At 43.6% G+C, this 25,689-nt stretch overlaps 1 protein-coding gene across 1 annotated transcript; it reads left to right on the forward strand.

Annotated features, from left to right (window-relative positions):
* The first annotated feature begins 735 nt into the window (after positions 1–735).
* sh3yl1 (SH3 and SYLF domain containing 1) lies at positions 736–25,612 on the forward strand. The gene is made up of 11 exons (XM_079495605.1): positions 736–875; positions 6,675–6,797; positions 7,212–7,325; positions 7,803–7,867; positions 13,548–13,660; positions 15,609–15,737; positions 16,055–16,199; positions 19,129–19,231; positions 19,341–19,391; positions 21,551–21,640; positions 23,987–25,612. Coding segments are annotated over exons 1-11 (1,185 nt in total). The 5' UTR covers positions 736–874; the 3' UTR covers positions 24,238–25,612.
* The last annotated feature ends 77 nt before the right edge of the window (positions 25,613–25,689 follow it).

Here is a 25,689-nt window from a genome sequence, read left to right on the forward strand (position 1 = left end):
TGAATAGCAACAATTGTAGATCTACAAGCTCAACAGGTTGCATTGTGATGCATTGTCAACTTGCAGAAAGCTAGTAGGCTACTTTTGATCAAACCCTTTTCGAGAGGGGGGGGGGGGGGGGGATACTGAATGTATAGGAATAAAGCTTTTGCCAATTTGCCTGGTAATTTTAAATGTATTCATTCATAAATTGAACTACACAACAGATGACTGTTGTGTAGTTCAATTTAGTTCTTTCTTTCTTTCTTTCTTTCTTTCTTTCTTTCTTTCTTCATCCACATATTTGAATGCTATTTATTTTCTTACACTTTTACCAGTATTTCAATTCTCAAAAAAGGAACAAAAAGAAAAAAAGAAAAATTGTCTTTAATAAAATAAGAACATTCCTAACCGCTGACAACAGAAACTCACCTGGCCCCATTCCAGCACCTATACGCGCACGTGGGGACGAGCATGTGTGTGCGTGTGTGTGTGCGTGCGTGCGCGCACCTGTGCGTGCGGGCTGCCCGAAGCGCTGCCTGTCGTCAAAAACACTCATCGTGCGTGTTGCATTGCAGCGTGTGTGTGTGTGTTCATGTTGCGTCCAGCAGCTCTATAATGGACGGTGTGTGTGTGTGTTTATCAGTGTGTGTGTTTGTGTGAAGTTATGATGAGTGTGTCTGTGTGTGTATTGTGTGGAGGCGCTTCGGGCAGCAACAGGTGTGTGCTGTTTTTATGTTAATGAGGGGGGCGGGGTTTCACCTGGACCAGGTAAACAGCTGACAAGACCCAGGCGGAACTGAAGACACAACAACATTCACTCACAGTCTCACACAACAAACACACTCCAACTAGACACAACAACAACACACACACTGCTGCTGTAAGAAGAAACAGTAAGTACAAGAATATACCCTCATGTATATGCGTGTGTGTGTTCTGTGTGTGTGAGAGAGAGAGAGAGAGAGAGAGAGAGAGATATGTGTGTGTGTGTGTGTGTGTGTGTGTGAGTGAGTGAGAGAGAGAGAGAGAGAGAGAGAGATGTGTGTGTGTGTGTGTGTGTGTGAGAGAGAGAGAGAGAGCTAGAGCTATCTCAACGCAATGTTTTACTGTATGTTACCGTTCTGACTCTGCTTTAGTCTCTATAGCTCTCTCTATCATTCATCTGTGTTTACAGAATGTTCTCTGTGCTAGCCTAGCCTGTAGAACGGGAAGCTGACCCGTTCGTGTGTGTGTGTGTGTGTGTGTGTGTGTGTGTGTGTGTGAGAGAGGGTAGAGGGAGTACAGAGGGAGGGGGGAACCACAGACAGGTTCACGAATACACTAATGATTGCACTATGAGGTAAAGTCAAATTATAATATTCTCTTCAGAATAAGTTGAACACCTGTAGTCCTTACTACTTCTGCATCAGAGATTGATAAGAGATTGGGTTTGATGTATTTGTTTTGTTTGTTTTAGTCTCCTTCCTTTCTGGGTTTGGTTTCAACAACATAGTCATGTTTCTGTTTTTTCTCCATTTAATTATTGTTCCCAAAATGGGGTCCGGGGACCCCTAGGCGTCCTTGAGGGAGTTCTAGGGGGTCCCCAGCTAAATGATAGTTAGGAACTGAATGGACTTCACCCTTATGGGTCTGTAACTCTGAGAGTGTACAAATGGAACCAAATGGACCCACGTTAGTGTCCATTTGGTACACTCTCGGAGTTAAATTAACATTGATTTTACAATATAAATTGGGGGTCCGAGAGAGAGAAATGCTATTAAATGGAGTTCCGCAGACTGATGCACGTCAAACTGAGGGTCCTTGAAATGAAACGGGTTGAGAATCATCCTTCTCTCATAGGGGTCCTTAGCATATCTCTTCAAATGGGGGTCTGCGTGCTAATTAGTGTCAATTTGGGGGTCCTTGAAAAAGTTTGGGAACCACTGTGCTATACTTTATCCATTGATACTGTTTGAGTCTACATCTCTTCCGGTCATCAAATTATCGTCTTAGGAATGCGACAAAAACTAACAAATCTCCATGAATTCAAGGCTTCATGGGGTGAGTAACTGATAGAAAATAAGTAATTTTTGGGGTATATTACTCTTAAAATATTTCTTATTTCTTTCCTCTTCGCATAATAGATACTTTGATCGATAGACTAGGCCAGGCTTACATCGGTCAGTGCATTTTACATGTATTTGTCTTTCAATTCGTTAAAAAAAACATTGTTAAAAGATGGGTAATCTGTGTTCTTAATTCAGACTGGTTAATATAACCTTTTATTCATCAAGATGAATTCCGGATTGCTTTTTTAATTCACTTGACATGCACACACACACACACCACACACACACACACACACACACACATGGTTGTGACGTTGTGTGTCCAATGATTCAGTGTTTAAGCTGTTACTGAGTTAATTGAAGGTAATAATGGAGGTAATGAGATGCTGGGATGAATGATTGTCTCTCAGTGACTCATTGATTCACTCTTTAACTGATTAATGTAGTGATTCACTTGTTGTGTTCATTAGATGATAGTTATGTTGTTGTGCATAAATAACATAGTTAGGAGTTTTTGACGGCACCGTTGTAGAATGTTTCATGTACTGCATGAAGGTGGGAAGTCCCCCCAGCTATATACTGCATGTGAAGACTTTCTACCATTTGACGGGCTATAGCCCCTCCTATGTCCAGCTTTTAGTGTGCAATTCAATTCAATTAGCCTTTATTGTCTCAGAGGAGAAATTTGTTTTGGGCACCAAGAGACAGCGTTATACATGCATGCATACATACATACATACATACATACATACATTCCAGCCATTCCAGCCTATCAAAATGGGCGGGTGAGGTGGGTTCTGGGAGTAAGGCCAACTAAGTAATAGCCTGACCAGACAGAGCAGTTTGTTTTGGGCCTTGCCTACGAGGTTCTGTGGTAGGTGCATGCATATAGGTGCATGCATAGTTGAAGAAACCTTGTATGAGGGCTCCTGTTAGGGTCTGTATAGTATTTTTGCTGACCAGTGAGGAGATCCTGACTGTACAGGCACCTTTTTTTTTTTAAATATATTTTTTGTGGCTTTCACCTTATTATATTATTTTTATAGAGGGATAGGTATACAGTAGGCTGACAGGAAATGGCGAGAGAGATGGGGGGACCGGGTGACACGCAGTAAAGGCCGTCAGGATCGGGAGTCGAACCCGCAGCACACTGCCAGACTGGATTACCAGCCAAGGTGCCCAGATGGCTACGCCAGCCCGGGCCAAATCCTGTACAGGAATCTTGTTCTTTGGTTGACTTTTTTGATTATTTTTTACATTGATTATTTTTTTAAATGGCACATCTACAAGCTCAAAGGTTTTGAGCTTGTAAATCGGCTATTTACACTATTAATGTTCAAGTATGAAGTAATTAAATATGCGTTAACATATTTGTCATACAGTATCTTTTGCAACTTTTTGAGTGGTGTAAACCACTCCTACGACTGGCTTTGTTAGTTTACGTGTCTGTCTGTCTGTCTGTCCGTACCAAAAAAATGAGCATGGTTGCTACGGTCACCCAGTTCACCCGGGTGTGATTTCATTACGTCAGACATTACGTCAGATCAGAGCTGATCAGGCTATATAAGACCTTACACCACTCAGTTCACACGGGTGTGATTTTTTTTCTTACGCCTAAACAGAAATGTAAGTTTTATTAATATTTTGTAATATTCAGCAACAAACGATTAAATCGTTAATTGCAATTATTTGAGTGTCAATTAATCATAATCTAGAAAGCCCTGTAGCTTCAAGCAGACTGTAGTAAAATGTCATAACCTAGACAGCCCTATAGCTTCAGGCAGACAGTAGTTAAACTTTTGGAGACGGAGCACCGGCCATTTAATCTTCCTGGCTGTGTTTGGAAAAACCCGGTAATTTACGACCTGCCGACGTTAAATCGCTACCTAAACATGGACGTCTCATCCATGAGACGTCCATGTTTAGGTTGTTTCAACTGAGTCTTCTGGAGGACACACAGTATATATTCAAAGCCTTACGCTCATAAAACACTGCAGAGTGCAGACACGCTCGAGCTCGGCACCTAAAGAGAAAAGACATCAGCAACTCCGCACACAGCTGTAGCGCAGAAAAAAATACATCCATCAGTCCTTCAACCGCTTATCCGTAGTCGAGTCGCAACAGCTCCACAAGACAGCTCCAGACTTCCCTCTCCAGAGCCACATTAGTATAACTTCATTCTGAGGTGGTGTTCCCGGCGGATATTGGAGATATAAACACTGGGGTCTCCTCCCAGTGGGACATGCATCGAGGACTTCCCTAGGGAGACGCCCGAGAGGCATCCTAACCAGATGCCCGAACCACCTAAGCTGGCTCCTTTCCAAGTGAAGAAGCAGTGACTCTACTCCAAGTCTCTCTCACATGACTGAACTTCTCACCCTATCTCTAAGGGAGCTGGCAGCCCACCCGTCTGAGAAAAATAATTTTGGTTTGTATCGGCAACCTTATTCTTTCGGTCATGACCCACAGTTCATGACCATAGGTGAGAGTAGGAAGGAAGATTGCTCGGTAGACAGAGAGCTTTGCCTTCTGGCTCAGCTCTCTTTTAGTCACAACAGTGCAGTACAGCGACTGCAATACCGCCCCTGCCGCTCCTATTCCCGGGCTGATCTCCTTCTCCAGCCTCCCCTCTCTCGTGAACAAGGCCCCGCGATACTTAAACTCCCTCACCTGGGGTAATGTCTCATTCCCAATCCCTACTTGGACTGCACAGTCCATCGGATTTCGGCCCAGACATTTGGCCCAGACTGGCTCACCACAATCAGCACGCAGACAGCTGATACTCCATGTTCTCATAATTACCGGAATGATCCTAAAACGGGGTGGCCCACCAGGCTTGTGCCCGATGTGTCAAACCAAGATAAACTAACTAACAAGTTCACTTTCATATCTCTTCTCTCATTTTTACTAGTAGTTAGGTAAAGTTACCTTAAGTTATGGCAAATCTGGGGAAAAAAAAGCTTACCACTAGCTTTCTTCACAGATGTGTTCATAAAGGTGTCTACTATCACAGAAAAATGTGTTCCAACCCAACTCCCTTGGGAAACTTTGTGACAGCTGCTGAAAGTTGGGGTACCATTATCAACCAATATAAGGCAAAACATTCCAAATTTCATTATACTTTAAGTAGCATGTGACATGTCAAACTAGGGGGTTTTCATGATGCTGAATCCATTCCAAGCATTAGTTTTGCACGAAAATACTCCTTGGGCTAGATTCGGCCATAGCCACTTGCCCAAATGTGCCCAAATGTGCTGACCTCATCACATTTGTGATGACGGCTATGGGCATTTTTAGGCAAAGGAGTGTTTTTGTGCAAAACTAATGCTTGCAATGGATTCAGCATCATGAAAACCCCCTAGTTTGACATGTCACATGCTACTTAAAGTATAATGAAATTTGAAATGTTTTGCCTTATATTGGTTGATAATGGTACCCCAACTTTCAGCAGCTGTCACAAAGTTTCCCAAGGGAGTTGGGTTGGAACACATTTTTCTGTGATAGTAGACACCTTTATGAACACATCTGTGAAGAAAGCTAGTGGTAAGCATTTTTTTTCCCAGATTTGCCACAACTTAAGGTAACTTTACCTAACTATAGGGGTGGGGCGGTATAGGTACCTCACGATATGATATATATATATATATATATATATATATATATATATATATATATATATATACATACTATATCTGTAACTGAAAATGACAAATGACCATAAAAGGCAAAAATCTGAATCTTCACAAACTGGCCAGTAAGTACATTAATCTTGCCTTCTCCAATCAGTAAAACTCTGACTACAACTTTGCAACTTGGCCACACCTTGTCTGTCCACAACAATGGGTAGCCTACTACTAGGCCTACTAATACTAACTGATATATCACGGGCAGAAGTTTTTTTTTTTTTTACCCCTCGTTTACTTTTCTCCTCTTAATTGCTGGCCCTCTCCTCCTCTCATCTCCCCCAGTGGCTCATTATCCACTCATTAGCAACAAGTTAATTAGTCTGGATAATTGCTCGGCCTGGCCGCTGCCCAGGCCTATGATTGGACAATTAACCAATTAAAATACCTTAATTGTTTGGCAGACGAGAGGCGTCATGAATGAGGACATGACAGCAAAGATTAAGAGTGTGTGTGTGTGTGTGTGTGTGGGGTGAACGAATTAATGAGTGAATGCGTCTCCTCATACATTGGACGATATCCGTCACAAGAAGCAGTGACGTGTTTTATCAATTAATCTAATTTAAAGATTAAAATGTGTTTTAAAGTTGAATGGTTTTATACAATTCATCCAGGAGTATATCTAAATATTGACTGAAGCAATTTAGACACTGTCTGGGCCTAGATAGAGTTAAGTGGAATAACACACAACTATCAAACTATATGCTCAGTAGATTGGAGTCCCCCAGATTTTCACTTTCAAACATACTGTACATACTACATTTTAACATTGATAGATTCATTGAAAACACTGATCCTTCCTTGGTTCTAGTGACTGATATTTTTCTAGTAATGTGTGAGCCTGTGTTTTTCTATAACGTTTTGATTTTTTTTAGCATATATATTTTTTGTTTTATGTATTATCCTGCGTGTTATGTTGGAAGAATGTTCTACTAGATTGTGTGTGTGTGTGTGTCCACAGTGAATAATCCGATCCCGACCAACTTGAAGTCGGAGGTGAAGAAAGCGGCCAAGATCCTCCGACAATTCACCGAGATCTCCAACCGCACCGGAGTCGCCGGAGTTGCTGACAAACTCATACCAGGTGTGTGTGTACGCGCGTGTGTGCGCACGTATGTATGTGTGTTGGACTGCATTTACACAACATACGGTCAGAATATATCGTCACAGGTGTAAAACAGTGGGTGACATTAGTTCTTGTGCAAGCTCCATCGTTTTAGATGTTTCCAGAAAGTTCTTTCAACTACCATAACATGCTAAAGCGCGCCACCATGAGGCCGATATGGAACATTTAAGGTGGTTGCACATTGGACGTGTTTTGTCGGAAAAACGCGTCCAGTGTGCAGGGACCTTTAGGGTAGAGGTTCTTCCTTGGACTACTATAGGAGTGAGCATGCATTGGTCAAGCTTAGCTCTTGTGGACTGACACACAAGACTGTGTGTATTGTAACATGCATCGATTTAATAATTAACATATGAATATTGCGTGTGCGTGCAGCTCATGTCATAGCCAAGGCTCAGGGTCTGGCTGTCATCTCGGTCATCAAGGCGGGCTTCATGATGACAGTGAGGGGCGGCAGTGGCATCGTCTTCGCACGCCTTGCTGACGGACGTAAGAACTGTCTGTCTGTCTCTTCTCTGTCTGTATGCATGTCTGTTCCTCTGCCTGTCTGTCTGTCTGTCTCTTCCTCTGACTGTCTGTCTTCTTCTCTGTCTGTATGCATGTATGTTCCTCTGCCTGTCTGTCTGTCTGCTTATCTGTCTGTCTGCATGTCTGTTTCTCTGCCTGCCTGCCTGCCTGCCTGCCTGTCTGCTTATCTGTCTGTTCCTCTGCCTGTCTGTCTGACATAAGTACTGTCTGTCTGTCTGTCTGTCTGTCTGTCTGTCTGTCTGTCTGTCTGTCTGTCTGTCTGTCTGTCTGTCTGTCTGTCTGTCTGTCTGTCTGTCTGTCTGTCTGTCTGTCTGTCTGTCTGTCTGTCTTGGTTTTGGTCTGTTAGCCTGACCTCTGACCTTGTGTTTTGTATGTTTCTCTGGATAAGATATTCTGAATTGTAAAGTCCATTGTGTGTGTGTGTCCGTTTGTGTCCAGGTTGGTCAGCGCCCTCGGCCATTGGTATAGCCGGTCTAGGAGGAGGATTTGAGATTGGTGTAGAGGTATTAAAACACACACACACACACACACACACACACACACACACACACACACACACACACACACACACACACACACACACACACACACACACACACACACTTTCTCAGAGCTGCCTGCCTGGCCTTTTTGATTGATTGATCGATTGAATACTTTATTAACCACTCCCAGCCTTTGGCGTAGATCTATGCCAATTGAATTAACTCAGCGCCATTGGCGTAGATCTGCCCTAATTTTTCTTTTATAGTGCTTATAATCGATCAAGTCGTAATGCTACTTATATTAGAATTGGGTTGCTAGGTGAAGATGTAAATGGCACTGGAGCGCGCCATCTTGAAGTGTGAATTAATTAATCCTGGCGGGTAATGTGTGTTAACAGTTTGCAGAAAAAAGCACAGTAATGTACAGTTTAATACAAGGTCTGGTAAGAGGATTTAAACCCCAGGAAAGCCTATTAGCCGAGGAGCCAGTCACCTAAAATTGGACAGGACCTGTGATGTCATGTCATACTTATTATTTGTGTTTTTTCTATTCACTTGGTCATTAAGGTCCACAGAGTGAAAGGCCTGCTCTGCCGGAAACATCGCGAAAATAGGTTATGGCCATTTTTGTAGCCTACACCACACCATAGACAAACAATATATTGGCAAAATGTCCCAAATTTCATCATGCTTTAAGTAGCATGTGACAATTGTGACATGTCAAACTAGTGGGTTTTCATGATTCTGAATCCATCGCAAGCATTAGTTTTGCACGAAAAACACTCCTTAGCCTAGAAACAGCCATAGCTGTCATCACAAATGTGATGAGGTCAGCACATTTGGGCACATTTTGGCAAGTGGCTATGGCCGAATTTAGGCCAAGGAGTGTTTTTCGTGCAAAACGAATGCTTGCGATGGATTCAGAATCATGAAAACCCCCTAGTTTGTCACAATTGTCACATGCTACTTAAAGCATGATGACATCTGGAAAATGTTGCCTCATATTGGTTGTCTATGATGTTTCCGGCAGAGCAGGCCTCTCATTCTGTGGACCTTAATGACCAAGTGAATAGATAAAACACAAATAAAAAAGTATGGCATGGCATGACAGGTTAAACCCTAGTCCTTGAGCTTTTGGGCCTGTGGCTCCCCGGCTATATGGCTTTTTTTTCCTCCATTGGGGTCCATCATACTCAATTAATCAAGGAACCCACAGGATCGGCACCGGCCACTGTCTCATATATTTTGTAAAAAGCGAAAGGTTTAAAACTCCTCGTTCTGGTTGGCATGTTGGTGTGTAGAACAGAGGAATCATCGTACGTACTGTATGTTGGCACACAGCTTACTGTTCTCTCACCTCCTGTTGTATTTACACAACAGAGAAGCAACACTTTCTACTGACGACTGTTGAAAACCAGGAGCAGACTTGTAGGTGCTGGGTGAGAGTGTTGAAAACCAGGAGCAGACTTGTAGGTGCTGGGTGAGAGTGTTGAAAACCAGGAGCAGACTTGTAGGTGCTGGGTGAGAGTGTTGAAAACCAGGAGCAGACCTGTAGGTGCTGGGTGAGAGTGTTGAAAACCAGGAGCAGACCTGTAGGTGCTGGGTGAGAGTGTTGAAAACCAGGAGCAGACACTTGCCCGTTTTTCCTCCCGGAATTTCCCCAGTGAGGGGCGTGGGGGTAGCCTGGCTAATAAGCCAGACTCAAATCACACTGTCGTGTGGTATTTGAGTCTGGAGATGCTGTGTATGGATCTTGTTTCCCGGGGGGCGTGTTCAAACATTTTCTATTTGACGCAATTGGTCAGAGCTACTGTCAGTCAAAGGTCTCAAGCATTGAACGTCACTGTACCAAAGCCCGCCCATATTGCATACCGTGTCCCGATTGGCCACACCAGTTCTCTGGTGTAGGAAATGGGCGTACAATTGAGCCTCTCCAGACCATAATCCGCCGGCAGGCAATTTTTTTTTGCCAACGGCTGATTCGGTCTGGCTTATTAGCCAGGCTAGCGTGGGGGCACACCAGCATGCTATACTGTGATTAAAATGAATCCTGCTGCGTATAGTCGGAAAGTGCGCTTCGCTTGGCAGGTGTGAAGGCTCAATCGAATCCTAATGCGCATCAAAGAAGCGCGTTCTACTTTGCCAAAAAACTGGGTTTTCACTTTGCTTCCAATCGCACCTGACTTCGATTCACTGCAGGTGTGAATGCGATTGCATCAAATAAAGGAAATTAAGCAAACAATGTGGCGGATGAATGAGGAGTAAACACCGTTGGAGACAGAGAAGGCATATTTTACGCAGTGCAGAGATATCTCGTTACCGTCGAGATGAGGAGACTGAGGGCTCCATTTTCGTCACCGCTAAACCCCTTATCCCTAAACTTCTTTGCCTTTTTTTTGTATTACTATTTTTGACTTCGTTTTTGAATAGTTCAACTAGCCAATCTAAATTGACACGTTGTGAGCTTGTAGACTGGCCATTTTAACTATTCAAAAATGTTTTGCAAAATAGTAAAAGAAAGGCAAAGAAGTTTAGGGATAAGGGGTTTAGCGGTGACACAAATGGAGCCCTGAAACCCTCATTGAAATATGAGGACGAGTACATTAATTGCTTAAGGAAACGCATAAAAACACTGCAGTGTACAGAATGTTCAGTCTGTCTGTCTGTGCGTAAACATGGAGTACTGGGGAGTGGGGACTTTCTTCATCTCTATAAACGTCGGAGGTCGGATTCATTTTGTGCTGCTGTCTGCGCTCGGTGTGCTGTGCCTCCATGCCGAAAAGAACAGTGCTTGCGCAGTGCAGTGCGTGCGCAAGCACTGCGCACACACACACACACACACACACACACACACACACACACACACACACACACACACACACACACACACACACACATTTTAATCATTTATTTATGTCCACATAAGAGATGCAATACAAGGACACAAATATTTACAAGGTGCTGTACAGAGTGCAATCAGCAAATCCCGGACAAACACACACACACACACGCACACGTGTGTCCAATTTGAATCAAATCTTGTGTGATTTCCACAGTAGGGTACAGTATCTATTCACGGGATTATCTCGTTTTGGCTCAGATTGGGTTAACCAAGCATCTCGTTTGGAATATTAACGCCTCTAAAGAGAGATCAGACTTATTAAGCGTTATTCATAGTATGGATATTCGGTGGTGAGGTGACCACCGAACTAGCCCCAGCCCTTCTCTCTGTTTTTACTCACCACTGCTCCACGTTATTACAGCTCTGGTGGTCACCTCACCACCGACAATCCAGACTATGAATAGGCCTTTAGCATGAGGTAGTAATTGAACAATATAGCTCCTGGTTTTGGGGGGAAATGGAAGGCAGGGCTTTTCAGAGTAAAATCTGCCTCATCTGCTGGCCACTCTAGCGCCTTTTATTTTGATATTTTCTCGGGCATAAAAAGTGTTTGTTAATGCTTGCGGAGGAATGTGTTAAATATCAGCCATAATGGGATCTGCAGTGTGTGTGTGGACTCCCATGTTATCATAACGGCTGTGTGTGTGTGTGTGTGTGTGTGTTTGTGCGTGCACGTGCGTGTGCGCAATGTAGACGTGTTAATGGGATCTGTCGTGACAGGGGCCTGTGTAAGGCAGACAGGCACGTAACACACTTAATCTGTCAGCACACGCACATGCGCACACACACGCACACACACACACACACACTTGCACACACACACCGGTGGCTGTTCTTGCGTTTCAGTTGTGGCCTCCAGCTGGTAAATGTTGAATTAATAACCCACCCAGTGCATGGATAAATGTTCTCAGTCGCCGCCACTGATTTCAGTCCTTTTGATTCCATAGAAGCCATGTGCTGTACTGTAGATCGTCTATTTTCGGTTATTATTTTTAGAGCATTTGATGTGGTCAAACTAGCAATATGGTCCGAAACATCTCCCATAAAATCTGTAATAGTCTCGGTTTGATATCTCACATGAAACCAAAGGTTAAAGCCTCAATCTGTGATTTCTTTAACACAATCAGCGCCGGGATTTCTTTCAAAATAGAAGCTCGGGGTGCCGGGACGATATGGCCGCTTTTACTCTGGAAAGACCCCCCTTCCGTTCCGGAAAAAATACATATTTTTGCTTGCTTACCTTGCTCTCGTTACGATAAAAATCGCTAAATAATCCCTCGCGTTCATATTTTGAACGAGAGGCAGGTCAGCAGTCAGAAATGAAGAGCTTAGTATATCCATCTGATCAAAACCACGGAGAGCGAAGAGTATGGTGGCCTTGGAGGCCAACTCAAAGAAATTCAGAATATTTTTCTCTCGGTTGATATCAATGAAAATGCGCTACGTCCTAGCAACCCGTCGGTTGGATTAGTTATGACGTGCCCACACGTTGTACGGTCTGAACCAGTTAACGTGGTTGACAGCAGGGACAATATTACTAAAACATCATCATTTTCATTTTCAGTTGTAAGATTTTATTTTGCTTTAAAGACCGAGTGAAATTAAAAATAAGTTTTTCACACTTTTAGACCGTACAGTATCTGGGCATACTTAACAATGGATGCCAAAACAATTGGAAAATGTCCACCTGTGTATTTTTATATCAAAAGTCCATAAAAAGCCAATTTGAATTACTTCCTTTAATTGCGTAATGACGTGTCGACTGTCGAGTATTGCATGAATTAAAAATGAAGCTTGATTTCACCTGCTTGATTGCCATTGCTGCAGTTCCTCCAAACTGGGCCCTACTGAACCGCCTGCGCGCTGGAGTCGGCTGCTTCAAACCAGCTATGGAGAAGTGGGGCTTGACATGTTCTGCCGAACACATAATTAACACCTACCCATTGTACAGACCACCTTCAGAAGCCGGTGTCTTCCAAGTGTAACCAGAGACAAGGGCCTGGCTACATCGATACAGAGTTGGGCATTTGAGGATGATAACACGAAAGAAGAAGCTGAGAGGGAGACGGTGTGGGAGAGGGAGACGATAGGAAAGCTGAGACAGTTTAGGAGAGGCAAGACAGTAGGATAGCTGAAAGAGACAGTGTAGGAGAGACATACTCATTCAGAATGCGCTGACAGCCTATCATCATATAAACATAAGCATTAATTTGAGAAATATGCAGCAATTCCAAGCATAGCAATTATTATTGTAAGCAACAAATAAACAGATGAGGGGGGGAAAACCCCTCCTTACCTAAAGTTACCTTCACCTACGCTGTATCATTATCCAACATGGATGCATTCAACTAAGGCTTATTAAATTTTACGAGTCCGTCGACAGTGGAATGCCTCATAAAACATCATTGTTTAAATGGCTCTACAACTAATCCCCTCAGCCCATGATCACTGTTGCTGCATTTTATGTTTTTATTGTTAAACTGACTAAAGACAAATTTCCATTTATGCAAGATTTAAAGGACAAAGTTTTCTTTATCTTTACAATTCATAAAGTGTGTTCATTGATTCCAGAGTTCCATTTATTGAAAAGTTAGAAAGGTATGATTCTTCAAGTTTTAAAACCTGAAGGTGAAAATGGCTGTTATCAAATCCTCATCCTAAAATGTCCCTGCAACTAATTAGAAAGACGCGGTATCAAGCCTTCGGCAGTTAAGGTGCTAATGGCAATATTGTGTGTGTGCGTGCGTGTGTGTGTGTGTGTGTGTGTGTGTGCGTGCGTGTGCGTGCGTGTGCGTGCAGGTGTCTGATCTGGTGATCATCCTGAACCAGAGGAGAGCCGTGGAGGCGTTCACCAAAGGAGGAAACCTCACCCTGGGAGGGAACTGTACCGTGGCTGTGGGTCCCATAGGAAGGTACACACACACACACACACACACACACTCATACGCACACGCACTTGTGAGGATCTGGAAAATGGTCCTCGCGTTATTTCTAACGTATTTCTTTCTCAAATTGTGCTTGTGGAGACATTTGGCCCTCACAAGTAGTATAGTAATACACTCGCTCACGCACACACGTGCACCCTCTGGCTTGAATGTGTGTGTGTGTGCATGCATGCATGCATGCATGTGAACAGTGAATTTGCAATTAGACATGCCCGTACGCAGAAGGAGTAAACAGCGTCGGTTCAGTCTAGCAACAGGGTGGTCGCTAGGTACAGCGTGACGCTGTTGCTAGGGCGGCAGCCAGGTAAACAAGTAAACCTAGCATCTGCATGAATTAATGTACTCCTTCGCCACGACTGATTCCACAGCAGTCTTCAATGGAATCATGTTGTGCACCAAAGTATCCAATCTATAAGCTCACAACATGTCAAAGACATGTTGTGAGCTTATAGATTTGCTATTTTCTGTCGACACCGGGCACTGCACTCCCTGTGGTGGGGTGGAACGCGTGTGTTGAATTTGAAGTCGGTGGGGTGAACGGTTCTCAAGTTACGTGGATTACAGATGTACTCTCACACAGAGACTTGGTGCATTTATACTGTAGTTAGATTTAAGACCAAAGAGTAATTGAAGTGTTCAAACTAGCAGTAGAATAGATTCCATTCATGAGTATTTGAAGAGGTCAAACTAGCTATAGATGTTCAGAAGCATCTTCCAATAACCCTAATGATCTCAGATATTTATTCAACTGGAATGTGGAGCATAAGTTTAGAAGGATTCTACATAATTATTGTGCTTATTGTTGACGAAACACTCAGTTTAACAAATCACAGATTTGGACTTATTTTTCTTTAAACCATGTCATCGTCACGTCTACTATAGAGCGTCGCAGTCCCGCCTCTTTAAATATGTATTTAAAGATGTTTATGCTGCGGACAAAGCCAACTCGAGTTGTGACAAATCGTGACAACAAACACATGTTTTGGGCCGAACAAATAATTTGAAAGAAGAAGAAAACGGCAGGTTACAACACTTCTTTCTAATTATTTGATCGTCCCAAAACATTGTGTTTATTGTCATGATTTGTCACAACTCGAGTTGGCTTTGTCTGATTGTGAGGAGGAATCATGCACTCATTCATCCACACAGACATAGCGGATCCTGTGTGTGTGTGTGTGTGTGTGTGTGTGTGTGTGTGTGTGTGTGTGTGTGTGTGTGTGTGTGTGCGTGTGTGCGCGCGCGCGCGTGTGCGTGTGCGTGCATCTCAAAATATGTCTGATCGATCGACTTCAAAGAAGAGATGTGAGAATGAAAGTCTCACTCGCACACACACACACGCGTCCACCCTCTGATTGAGTCACAGACACACTGAGTCAGACAAACTGTTAAAACTGTCAATGCTGTTGACAGAACGTGTGTGTGCGTGCAAGCCGTGCATGCGTGCGTGTGTGAGAGTGAGACTGTAAGTGAGAACTTTCAGCTTAATTGTTGTTTATGGCATGGAAGTGGAATGATGCCTGGAGGACACACACGCACACACCTTTTTTACAGGCTTTGAAGTAAATTCATATTTATTTTATTGGTATTGAGGTATCTATTTATGATGCGTTTATAGCAGGGTGTGTGTGTGGCAGGGCGTGTGTGTGATATTTTTAGAAACATGGTAATGACTTAACAAGGTCATTGTAATTATCAGGTGGTTGGACAGGTTTTGGAATTAGCACCTGTCTGTCTGTCCGTCTGTCCCGCAATTCAATTAAATTAAATTAAATTAAATTCAAAGGGGCTTTGAATTAAATTCATTGGTATGACAAATATGTTTACATTGCTAAAGCTAGTGTAAAATAAAACGATTCACAACTAATCAATCAAAACTTCTCTCTCTCTCTCTCTCTCTCTGTCTCTCTCTCATCAGGAACATAGAGGCGGATGTGGCGTTGCGCAGCACAGCAGCAGTGTTTACGTACTGTAAGTCCAGAGGTCTGTTCGCCGGAGTCTCCTTCGAAGGCTCCTACCTCATAGAGCGCAAGGAAACCAACCGCAAGTATGGGAGAGAGACCCTGTGTGTGTGTGTGTGTGTGTGTGTGTGTGTGTGTGTGTGTGTGTGTGTGTGTGTGTGTGTGTGTGTGTGTGTGTGTGTGTGTGTGTGTGTGTGTGTGTGTGTGTGTGTGTGTGTGTGTGTGTGTGTGTGTGTGTGTGTGTGTGTGTGTGTGTGAATGCATGTGTTTCGTGCGTGCATTCTGATGAATGTTAGACTCGAAAACACATGTCCCTGGTTTCTGATAATGTCCTTCTAATGAATGTTAGTTAGACTCATTGTGAATGTCAGTTAGACTTAGTGTGTGTATGTGCGCGTTCTAGGTTCTACTCTCGGGAGATCCGTGCGTCGGCCATTTTGAACGGGGACGTAGAGCCCCCCCCAGAGGCCCACGACCTCTACCAGATCCTGGACGCTTACACCGAGGCCTACACCAACGACTGGACTAACAAACACATGAAGGCCAAGGTACACAGTACTACACACACAGAAACACACGCACCTAACAGACACATGAGGGCCAAGGTACACACATAGAAACACACACACCTAACAGACACATGAGGGCCAAGGTACACACATAGAAACACACACACCTAACAGACACATGAGGGCCAAGGTACACACACCTAACAGACACATGAGGGCCAAGGTACACACACAGAAACACACACCTAACAGACACATGAGGGCCAAGGTACACACACAGAAACACACACACCTAACAGACACATGAGGGCCAAGGTACACACACAGAAACACACACACCTAACAGACACATGAGGGCCAAGGTACACACACAGAAACACACACACCTAACAGACACATGAGGGCCAAGGTACACACACAGAAACACACACCTAACCTAACAGACACATGAGGGCCAAGGTACACACACAGAAACACACACCTAACAGACACATGAGGGCCAAGGTACACACACAGAAACACACACACCTAACAGACACATGAGGGCCAAGGTACACACATAGAAACACACACACCTAACAGACACATGAGGGCCAAGGTACACACACAGAAACACACACACCTAACAGACACATGAGGGCCAAGGTACACACACAGAAACACACACACCTAACAGACACATGAGGGCCAAGGTACACACAGAAACACACACACCTAACAGACACATGAGGGCCAAGGTACACACACAGAAACACACACACCTAACAGACACATGAGGGCCAAGGTACACACACAGAAACACACACACCTAACAGACACATGAGGGCCAAGGTACACACACAGAAACACACACACCTAACAGACACATGAGGGCCAAGGTACACACAGAAACACACACCTAACAGACACATGAGGGCCAAGGTACACACAGAAACACACACACCTAACAGACACATGAGGGCCAAGGTACACACACAGAAACACACACACCTAACAGACACATGAGGGCCAAGCTACACACATAGAAACACACACACCTAACAGACACATGAGGGCCAAGGTACACACACAGAAACACACACACACCTAACAGACACATGAGGGCCAAGGTACACACACAGAAACACACACACCTAACAGACACATGAGGGCCAAGGTACACACATAGAAACACACACACCTAACAGACACATGAGGGCCAAGGTACACACACAGAAACACACACACCTAACAGACACATGAGGGCCAAGGTACACACACAGAAACACACACACCTAACAGACACATGAGGGCCAAGGTACACACACAGAAACACACACCTAACAGACACATGAGGGCCAAGGTACACACACAGAAACACACACACCTAACAGACACATGAGGGCCAAGGTACACACACAGAAACACACACACCTAACAGACACATGAGGGCCAAGGTACACACACAGAAACACACACACCTAACAGACACATGAGGGCCAAGGTACACACACAGAAACACACACACCTAACAGACACATGAGGGCCAAGGTACACACACAGAAACACACACACCTAACAGACACATGAGGGCCAAGGTACACACACAGAAACACACACACCTAACAGACACATGAGGGCCAAGGTACACACATAGAAACACACCTAACCTAACAGACACATGAGGGCCAAGGTACACACACAGAAACACACACCTAACACAGTGGTTCCCAAACTTTTTCATGTCAAGGACCCCCAAATGGACACAAATTTGCCCGCGGACCCCCATCTCTAGCAGAGATTCTCAACCCGTTTAATTTCAATGACCCCCAGTTTGACATGCATTAGTCTACGGACCCCCATTTAATGGCATTTCTATCTCTGGGACCCCCAATTTATATTGTAAAATCAATGCTAATTTAACTCGGAGTGTACAAATGGAACCAAATTTGGTTCCATTTGTACACTCCCTGAGTTACAGACCCATAGAGCACCGAAGTCCTGACGTCACTTTCAGTAGAGGGCACCAACACACAGGTTTATAGGTTTTTTATTTGTATTGAAATCTCCATAGGGCGATTTTATGTCGCTTCATATAAGAACTGTGTTTGAAAAATAAACCGATCACCCCGGCCTTTTCACTCATATGGATATGAAGCATCGACTGAAGGTGGAAATGTACAAATATACCCAAAGAGTAACAAAATAAGCGTTAGAAACGAGCCAAACAACCCAGAGACTACATTTCCGGGTAGGCTGCTTCTGCCCGCAGCCCGTCGCACAACAGAAACTGAACGTTAATTACGTTTATTTTTATTTTTATTTTATTGATATATAATGTATCGTGGTTAGTACGAGTCGAGTCACCACCAGCTGAGCTTACGTCAACGAGGAATCTCAGGAACGCAATATGTTGACAGCTGGGCGTGACGTATATGCTCAGCGACATTGCATTCATATGTAGTTTCAAGGCTTTTGCGGTCACATTAATTCCATTTTCTCTAGAAACTGACTGTATCAAATATGAATGGACATCATTAACGACGCACAGCCACTCCCCTGACAGAAACGCCGGGGTGGTCGGTTTATTTTTCAAACAGTTCTTATATGAAGCGACATAAAATCGCCCTATGGAGATTTCAATACACATAAAAAAACCTATAAACCTGTGTGTTGGTGCCCTCTACTGAAAGTGACGTCAGACTTCGGTGCTCTATAAGGGTCCATTTGGTTCCAAATAATCATTTAGCTGGGTCCCCCCTGGAACTCCCTCAAGTACCTAACAGACTCATGAGAGCCAAGGTACACACATAGAAACACACACCTAACAGACACATGAGGGCCTAGAAACACACACCTAACAAACAAATGTGAGCCAAGGTACACATACAAATTGCAATTAATTTCTCTCCTCTCCTCTCCTCTCCTCCCCTCCCCTCCCCTCCTCTCCTCTCCTCTCCTCTCCTCTCCTCTCCTCTCCTCTCTCCAGTCGTCAGGTCCTCCAGTCAGACCTAAAGCTCCAGTATCTCAGTCTTCATCCAGGATGATGGTGATGCAGACTGCAGCCAGCAGCTACAACGCTGACAACAAAGGTACAAACACATGTCATTATCACCTTGGACTTGGCCAACGATAGTTTCACTTGTTTACTCCTCTCTCTCTCTCTCTCTCTCTCTCTCTCTCTCTCTCTCTCTCTCTCAGGTAAACAATCTGTGTATCCCAGTCTCTCCACCGTTAAGACAGTCGGTCAAGGTGAGTCTTCTCTCTGCATCCCTGCTCCTCCTAGCTCGCACACATCGTTTCATCTGCAACCTTACCTTCCAGACAGAACACACTAAACTAATCCACACACACACACACACACACACACACACACACACACACACACACACACACACACACACACACACACACACACACACACACACACACACACACACACACACACACACACACTTACTTTACAGGATCTCCTCACTGGTCGACAAAAACACCTTGAAGACCTTAACAGGAGCCCTTGTACAAGGCTTCTTTGACTATGCATGCACCTCCTGGTACCACAGCACCTCAAAGGCCCTTAAAACTAGGCTCCAGACCTCCCAAAACAAACTGGTCAGGCTCCTACTTGGCCTCAGACTGGCATGGCTTAGGGTCGGCGACAGAGTACAGCATCTTGCAATGGGTCTGGTCCACAAGATTCGATACTCCACCAAGATACCCATGTACCTGTGTAGATACTTCCTTAATGTTAACAAAGTCCACACCCACAACACCAGAGGGAGTGCAACGAACCATGTTCAACCCAGATTCGGCACAAACAAGGGACTAAATTCTTTTCGCTCCTATGCCACCAAAATGTGGAACGCCCTACCAACAGTCATTAAGACATGCAAATCCCTTGACTCCTTCAAAACAGCTCTCAAAGGGCACCTACGGATGGCTGCAATTCGAAACTGGCCCCCGTAAAATCTGAATCCACCCCCACCCCCCCCCCCCCCCCCCCTTTTCCCCTCACTGTATATGTTTCTTTTCCCTTTTTACCTCCATTATGATGAATTCCTGTACACAGGAATCTGTTCCTGTTCTTTGTCTATATAGAAGTGTCTATTTGTACGTCTCTTAATGTTTTGATGTTTTGATTGAACATGGTGGACCCTGTTGTAAACAAGTGTAATGCTTAATTGGGTCGTCCACTCACAGTTAACAGCCTTTGTATTGAGTTTGTGCTTGAAATGTACTGTAATTCTGCAAACTGTTAATACAATTTTCAATCAACACACACACACACACACACACACACACACACACACACACACACACACACACACACACACACACACACACACACACACACACACACACACACACACACACACACACACACACACACACACACACACACACACACACACACACACACACACACACACACACAGACAGACAGTGCGGTGGTGACTGAGTAAGAACAAGTGAGAGTTGAGATTGTGGCTCCCTCTAGTGTTGAAGTAAAGCATTTGCAACCAGCTGGAAAATGTTATGATCATGATTTCTGGGCATCCCCGTTTTTCCTAACCGAGTTCTCCCCAGTGAGGGGGGCGGGGGCTTCAGATTCAAACACACTGCCTTATTTACTACAGCAAACAACCTTTACAATTGTTTTAGTTGCCTTAGGTTCAAGATTCATAACTTGTACTATGCTATTGGCTGTTTGTATTCTTTTTGGAAAAATATAAAAAGATACTCATGGAAAAGCTATATTATTTTACTTATATTGAGTAGTATACAGTATGTAAGGTTTTGCACACTCAAACGTTGTTTCCCTTATCCATGATTTATGTGAACTATATACAGTGCTGCACGATTCTTGCTCAAATGTGAATCTCGATTTCCCTCCACAAGTATTGACATCACGATTCTCACACAATTCTACATTCAAAATGTAGCACCTGGAGTCAACTACTGTGGCTTAAACCGAAAACATCAAAGTGCTCGACTTAAAACTCTCTTAAAGTCTGTCTCTTGTATCAAAAACACACAACTAGTGCTACGCGATTCTTTTTTTTGTCAAATTTAGAATTTAGATCACACCTGTTTGTTTATTTTTACATTATGCTGCTGTAACGTATCAATTTCCCTGCGGGGATAATAAAGTACATACATCTCATCTCATCATAGGTGTTGAATCTAGATCTCAATCTTTTTTCGATTAATTGTGCAGCACTGTGACAATGTTCGGTCGTCTAGGCACTTTGTTACTGGCTGTTGGCCTATTGTCTGACTGCACTGGCAGTGTTTGTGTGCAAGGCCTTCTTGTACACATACTTTTGTGTACAAAAATGAATGTCACACACTTCTTAACACCTGAAATTCAGTTTTATATATACTAAAATATCTTGTTATCTTGTTTTCAGCTGCATATGATTCTGGAGCCGTTTCAGCTGCATACAATTCTGGAGCCATTTCAGCAGCATGTAATTCCAGAGCAGCTCAAAATTATTACGGTAAGTCATCGCCACACAACACAGTTTATACATCTGTACTATCTGTTATTTACACCAAGTTTAACACTTTTATGGCCCACATTTTGTGCCCAAGACGTCTGTGGACGTCTTGGGTATTACCGCACGTGCATAGCCCAAGACGTCTGTGAATATATATATATTTCTTTTATTTTTTTATTTTCTTTATTAAAAAAAATCAAAACTAATTATTATTATTTTTTTTAATACGTGGTGCCAAAGTTTGTGTTTTCGCCATTGAGAATGCATTTGGCGTTTAAATTAAATAACTCAGAAACTATAAAACATTTCAAAGTAAAAAGTTCCAGCATGTGTCTCCACAGTCAGCTGAATTATAAAAAATGTGAATGGATTTTCTAGGTGAAAGTGATTTTGGGCAGTTTTGCGTGGGCTCTCAATGTGTTAAAACAAGGCTCCAGACTTCCCAAGACAAACTGGTCAGGCTACTACTTGGCCTCACTGCCCGCACCCACCTCACCCCTGCCCATTTTGACAGGCTTAGATTTGACGACAGAGTTCAGCATCTTGCAATGGGTCTGGTCAACAAGATTCGCTACACCACCAAGACACCCATGTACCTGTCTAAAATACTTCCTTAATGTCAACGAAGTCCACACCCACAACACCAGAGGGAGTTCAACAAAGCATGTGCAACCCAGATTCGGCACAAACAAGGGACTAAATTAATTTCGCACCTATGCCACCAAAATGTGGAAAGACCTACCAACAGCCATTAAGATGTGTGAATCCCTTGACTCCTTCAAAACCGCTCTCAAAGGGCACCTACGGACGGCTGCATTTCGAAACTGGCCCCTGTGAAGTCTGAGTCCCCCCTCCACCCCCTTTCCCCCTACTGTATATGTTTTTCCATTTTTGTTGTCTCCACCAGGCCGAAGGCATGGGGAGAGAGTATGTGTTGCACTCCGTCCGTGTGTCCGTCCGTCCGTCCGTCCTTCCGTCCGTCCGTTACCAGCTAATCTCCGGCACCGTTAACCCGGTCGATGCCAAACTTTGCACACACACTCCCTGGATGCCAACGATGAACCTCTGCCCCACATTTTCCAGAACGGCCTGTTATAGCGCCACCATGAGGCAGCTTTTCACATTTTGTACCTAAAACTGCACCGATCTGCGTGAAACGTTGCATGCACACTCCCTAGAGGCCAAGGACAAACCGTTGACCTGCATTTTCCGCATCTGCCTTTTATAGCGCCACCAGGAGGCCAACTTTTGTAAAACACATTTTTTGATATTACTCCTCCAGATTCTGTCCAAAAATCTCACAAATCGTTACACAGTATCTCTATGGTCATGTGCTCAAGTCGGATCTGTCCGATATTTCATATTCCATCCTAATTGGCTATCACAGTTTGCAAGATTGCCCCGTTTTGAACAAAAGCCTCAAATCATGAACGCAGCATGCAATTTATGTGAAATCTTTCACACATTTTCTTACTAGGCTGAGGAATATATCCCACCCTTTTCAAATTGGCCTGTTATAGCGCCACCAACAGGTTGATTTTTGCAAAACACATTTTTGGAACAAAATGCCTCAAAAACATGTTTATATTAATCCTAAACATTTTGCCAAACATCTCACAGTCCTATCCTCCTGGTGGAGACCTGTGCCCAGAAGGGCACTTTTTCTAGTTTCTTCTTTTTTTTGATGATTTCCTGTTTTGTTTAGTTTTTTATATAGAAGTTTATATTTGTACGTCTCTAAATGTTCTGATGAATTGAAAAAGGTGGACCCTGTTGTGTAATGCTTTATCATGGTGCCGTCCACAGTGTTTGTATTGACTTGTGCTTTCTTTTAGAGTTGTCCCGATACTGGTATTGGTTACTCGGGCCGATACCACCCTCAAGTACTCTTGTAACTCGGTACTCGGAACCGGCCCCCGATACTCTGACTCTGACACTAGTTGGAACAAAATGTTTTATTGCTAATAAGCAAAATAAAGAACATTTTGGAATTTGATATTTTTTCAAAATTCTTTCAGGCTATTATTATTATTGTGGTAATTGGTGAACATTACAGTATCATTACAAGTACAAGGCATGACAATTAAATTAAATTGGGGAAAAAGGGGGTAAAATAAGTGGTTACTCAACAAAAATAAAAAGTACTCTTATCGGTACTACTCGGTATTGGCGAGTACTAAAAATGAAGTACTTGTATTCGTACTCTGTCTGAAAAAGATGGTATCGGAACAACTACTTTCTTTTGAAATGTACCCATTCTGCATACCGTTAATAAATACTTCAATCAATCAATCAATCAACTGTATTTCATTTGTTGTTTCTTTCCTTTCCCCCCCCCCCCCCCAGGTGGCGGTATGGTGTCATCAGCCGCGGCCACTGCGGCGGCCACTGCGGCACTGGGCGGAGCTGGCGGCGAGAGGCTGGTGGTCCGGGCGGCCCACGCCTTCCAGGGCCAGCAGGCCGGCGACCTGAGCTTCGCCGCGGGCGAGGTCATCACGGTGCTCACCAAGACGCCGTCGCAGTACGACTGGTGGGAGGGGAGGACCGAGGACGGCCGCGTCGGGATCTTCCCCGCCAACTTCGTCTCGTACAGCTGAGCGCACACGGCGCCGTGCATGCACGCACATGAACACGCATGAACCCACACACACATGAACACACTCATATTCTAATACAGTGGTTCCCAAACTTTTTCATGCCAAGGACCCATCCATTTGTACACTCTCAGAGTTACAGACCCGTAAGGGTCCATTTGGTTCGTAACTATCATTTAGCTGGGGACCCCCTGGAACTCCCTCAAGGACCCCTGGGGGTCCCCGGACCCCACTTTGGGAACCACTGTTCTAATATACTTTTGGGGATAAGTGTAGTGATACAAACACACACACACACACACACGCACACACACGCGTGCATATGCACCTACCGTACGACATACTCACGCACACACTCATGCAACTATGCATATGCACACTCACTAATGCACACAGATATGCACTAATACAGACGTGCACGCACATAGAAGGCACATGATGAACATCTTCTTTTTTTACTTATAGACACACACACACCTTGTGTGCACTCGGGGTTTTTTCTATAGGGTATTCTGATGTTTAAAGATGCGCACACACACACACACACACGGCAGACACATGCACACAAACACAAATAGCAGAATATTTTTATTCAAATGGTGCATGAGGTGTTTCTTACTCTGATTCAGATTACTTTTAGTTTTAGTTGGTTAGATTAAATGACATTAGATGACATTACTTTGCACTTTCCCTCAGTTGTTACAGCCGTCAGGTTATGCTCACTAATTACAGCATCCACCATGCAAAAGGTCACAAAACAATTCTTAAAAGTGTTACATTTGTTCAACATTCTTTAAAAAAATAGCAGTTCAGTCAGGACAACTCATGAATGGATGAAATATGTATTTATTGATCTAATATATCTAATAATAATAATATATCTATTATGGTTTGGCGATGAATTGGATCTGCTTTTTTGGTACTCTGATCAAGCGCGTCAGTCCCAACCTTAGGGACTCTGAATCCCCCGTACCTAAACAGCAGATCCAATCGACAGGTGGTAGCAGGGGTGGAGGAGGGTGAGCAGCAGAAGTATAAGCAGACAGCAGCAGAGAATGTGATCCAATGAACAGCCAGCACATGTCTGTGACAACGCTCATATATACTGTACAAGCTCGGATATACAAGTTCACTGCAAGCTTTTTTTTGAATAGCCAGCGCTAAAATGTAAAATGACACATGTGCTTGATCTCCTCTGCTTTTTTATCTGAAGTTTTATCCTGTTTGATCCACAAGCACCTTTTACTATTTTTAACTTTATTGATTTATACGTCTCTGGTTGTCTCTCCCAATATTCTGTTACTGTTGGATAAGATTGTGTCTGCAATTCCATGCTGTATTGATGTGGTACCAATAAAATAACAATTATTTTACATTCTCTATTTTTTGTGTATGATTTCTTGTAAATTAAAGGTAGTGTAAGTGATATTTTTGGTTAAAAGGTTAAATCACTAT

Source organism: Electrona antarctica, assembly GCF_951216825.1.
Source record: "Electrona antarctica genome assembly, chromosome: 24".
Classification (NCBI taxonomy): domain Eukaryota; kingdom Metazoa; phylum Chordata; class Actinopteri; order Myctophiformes; family Myctophidae; genus Electrona; species Electrona antarctica.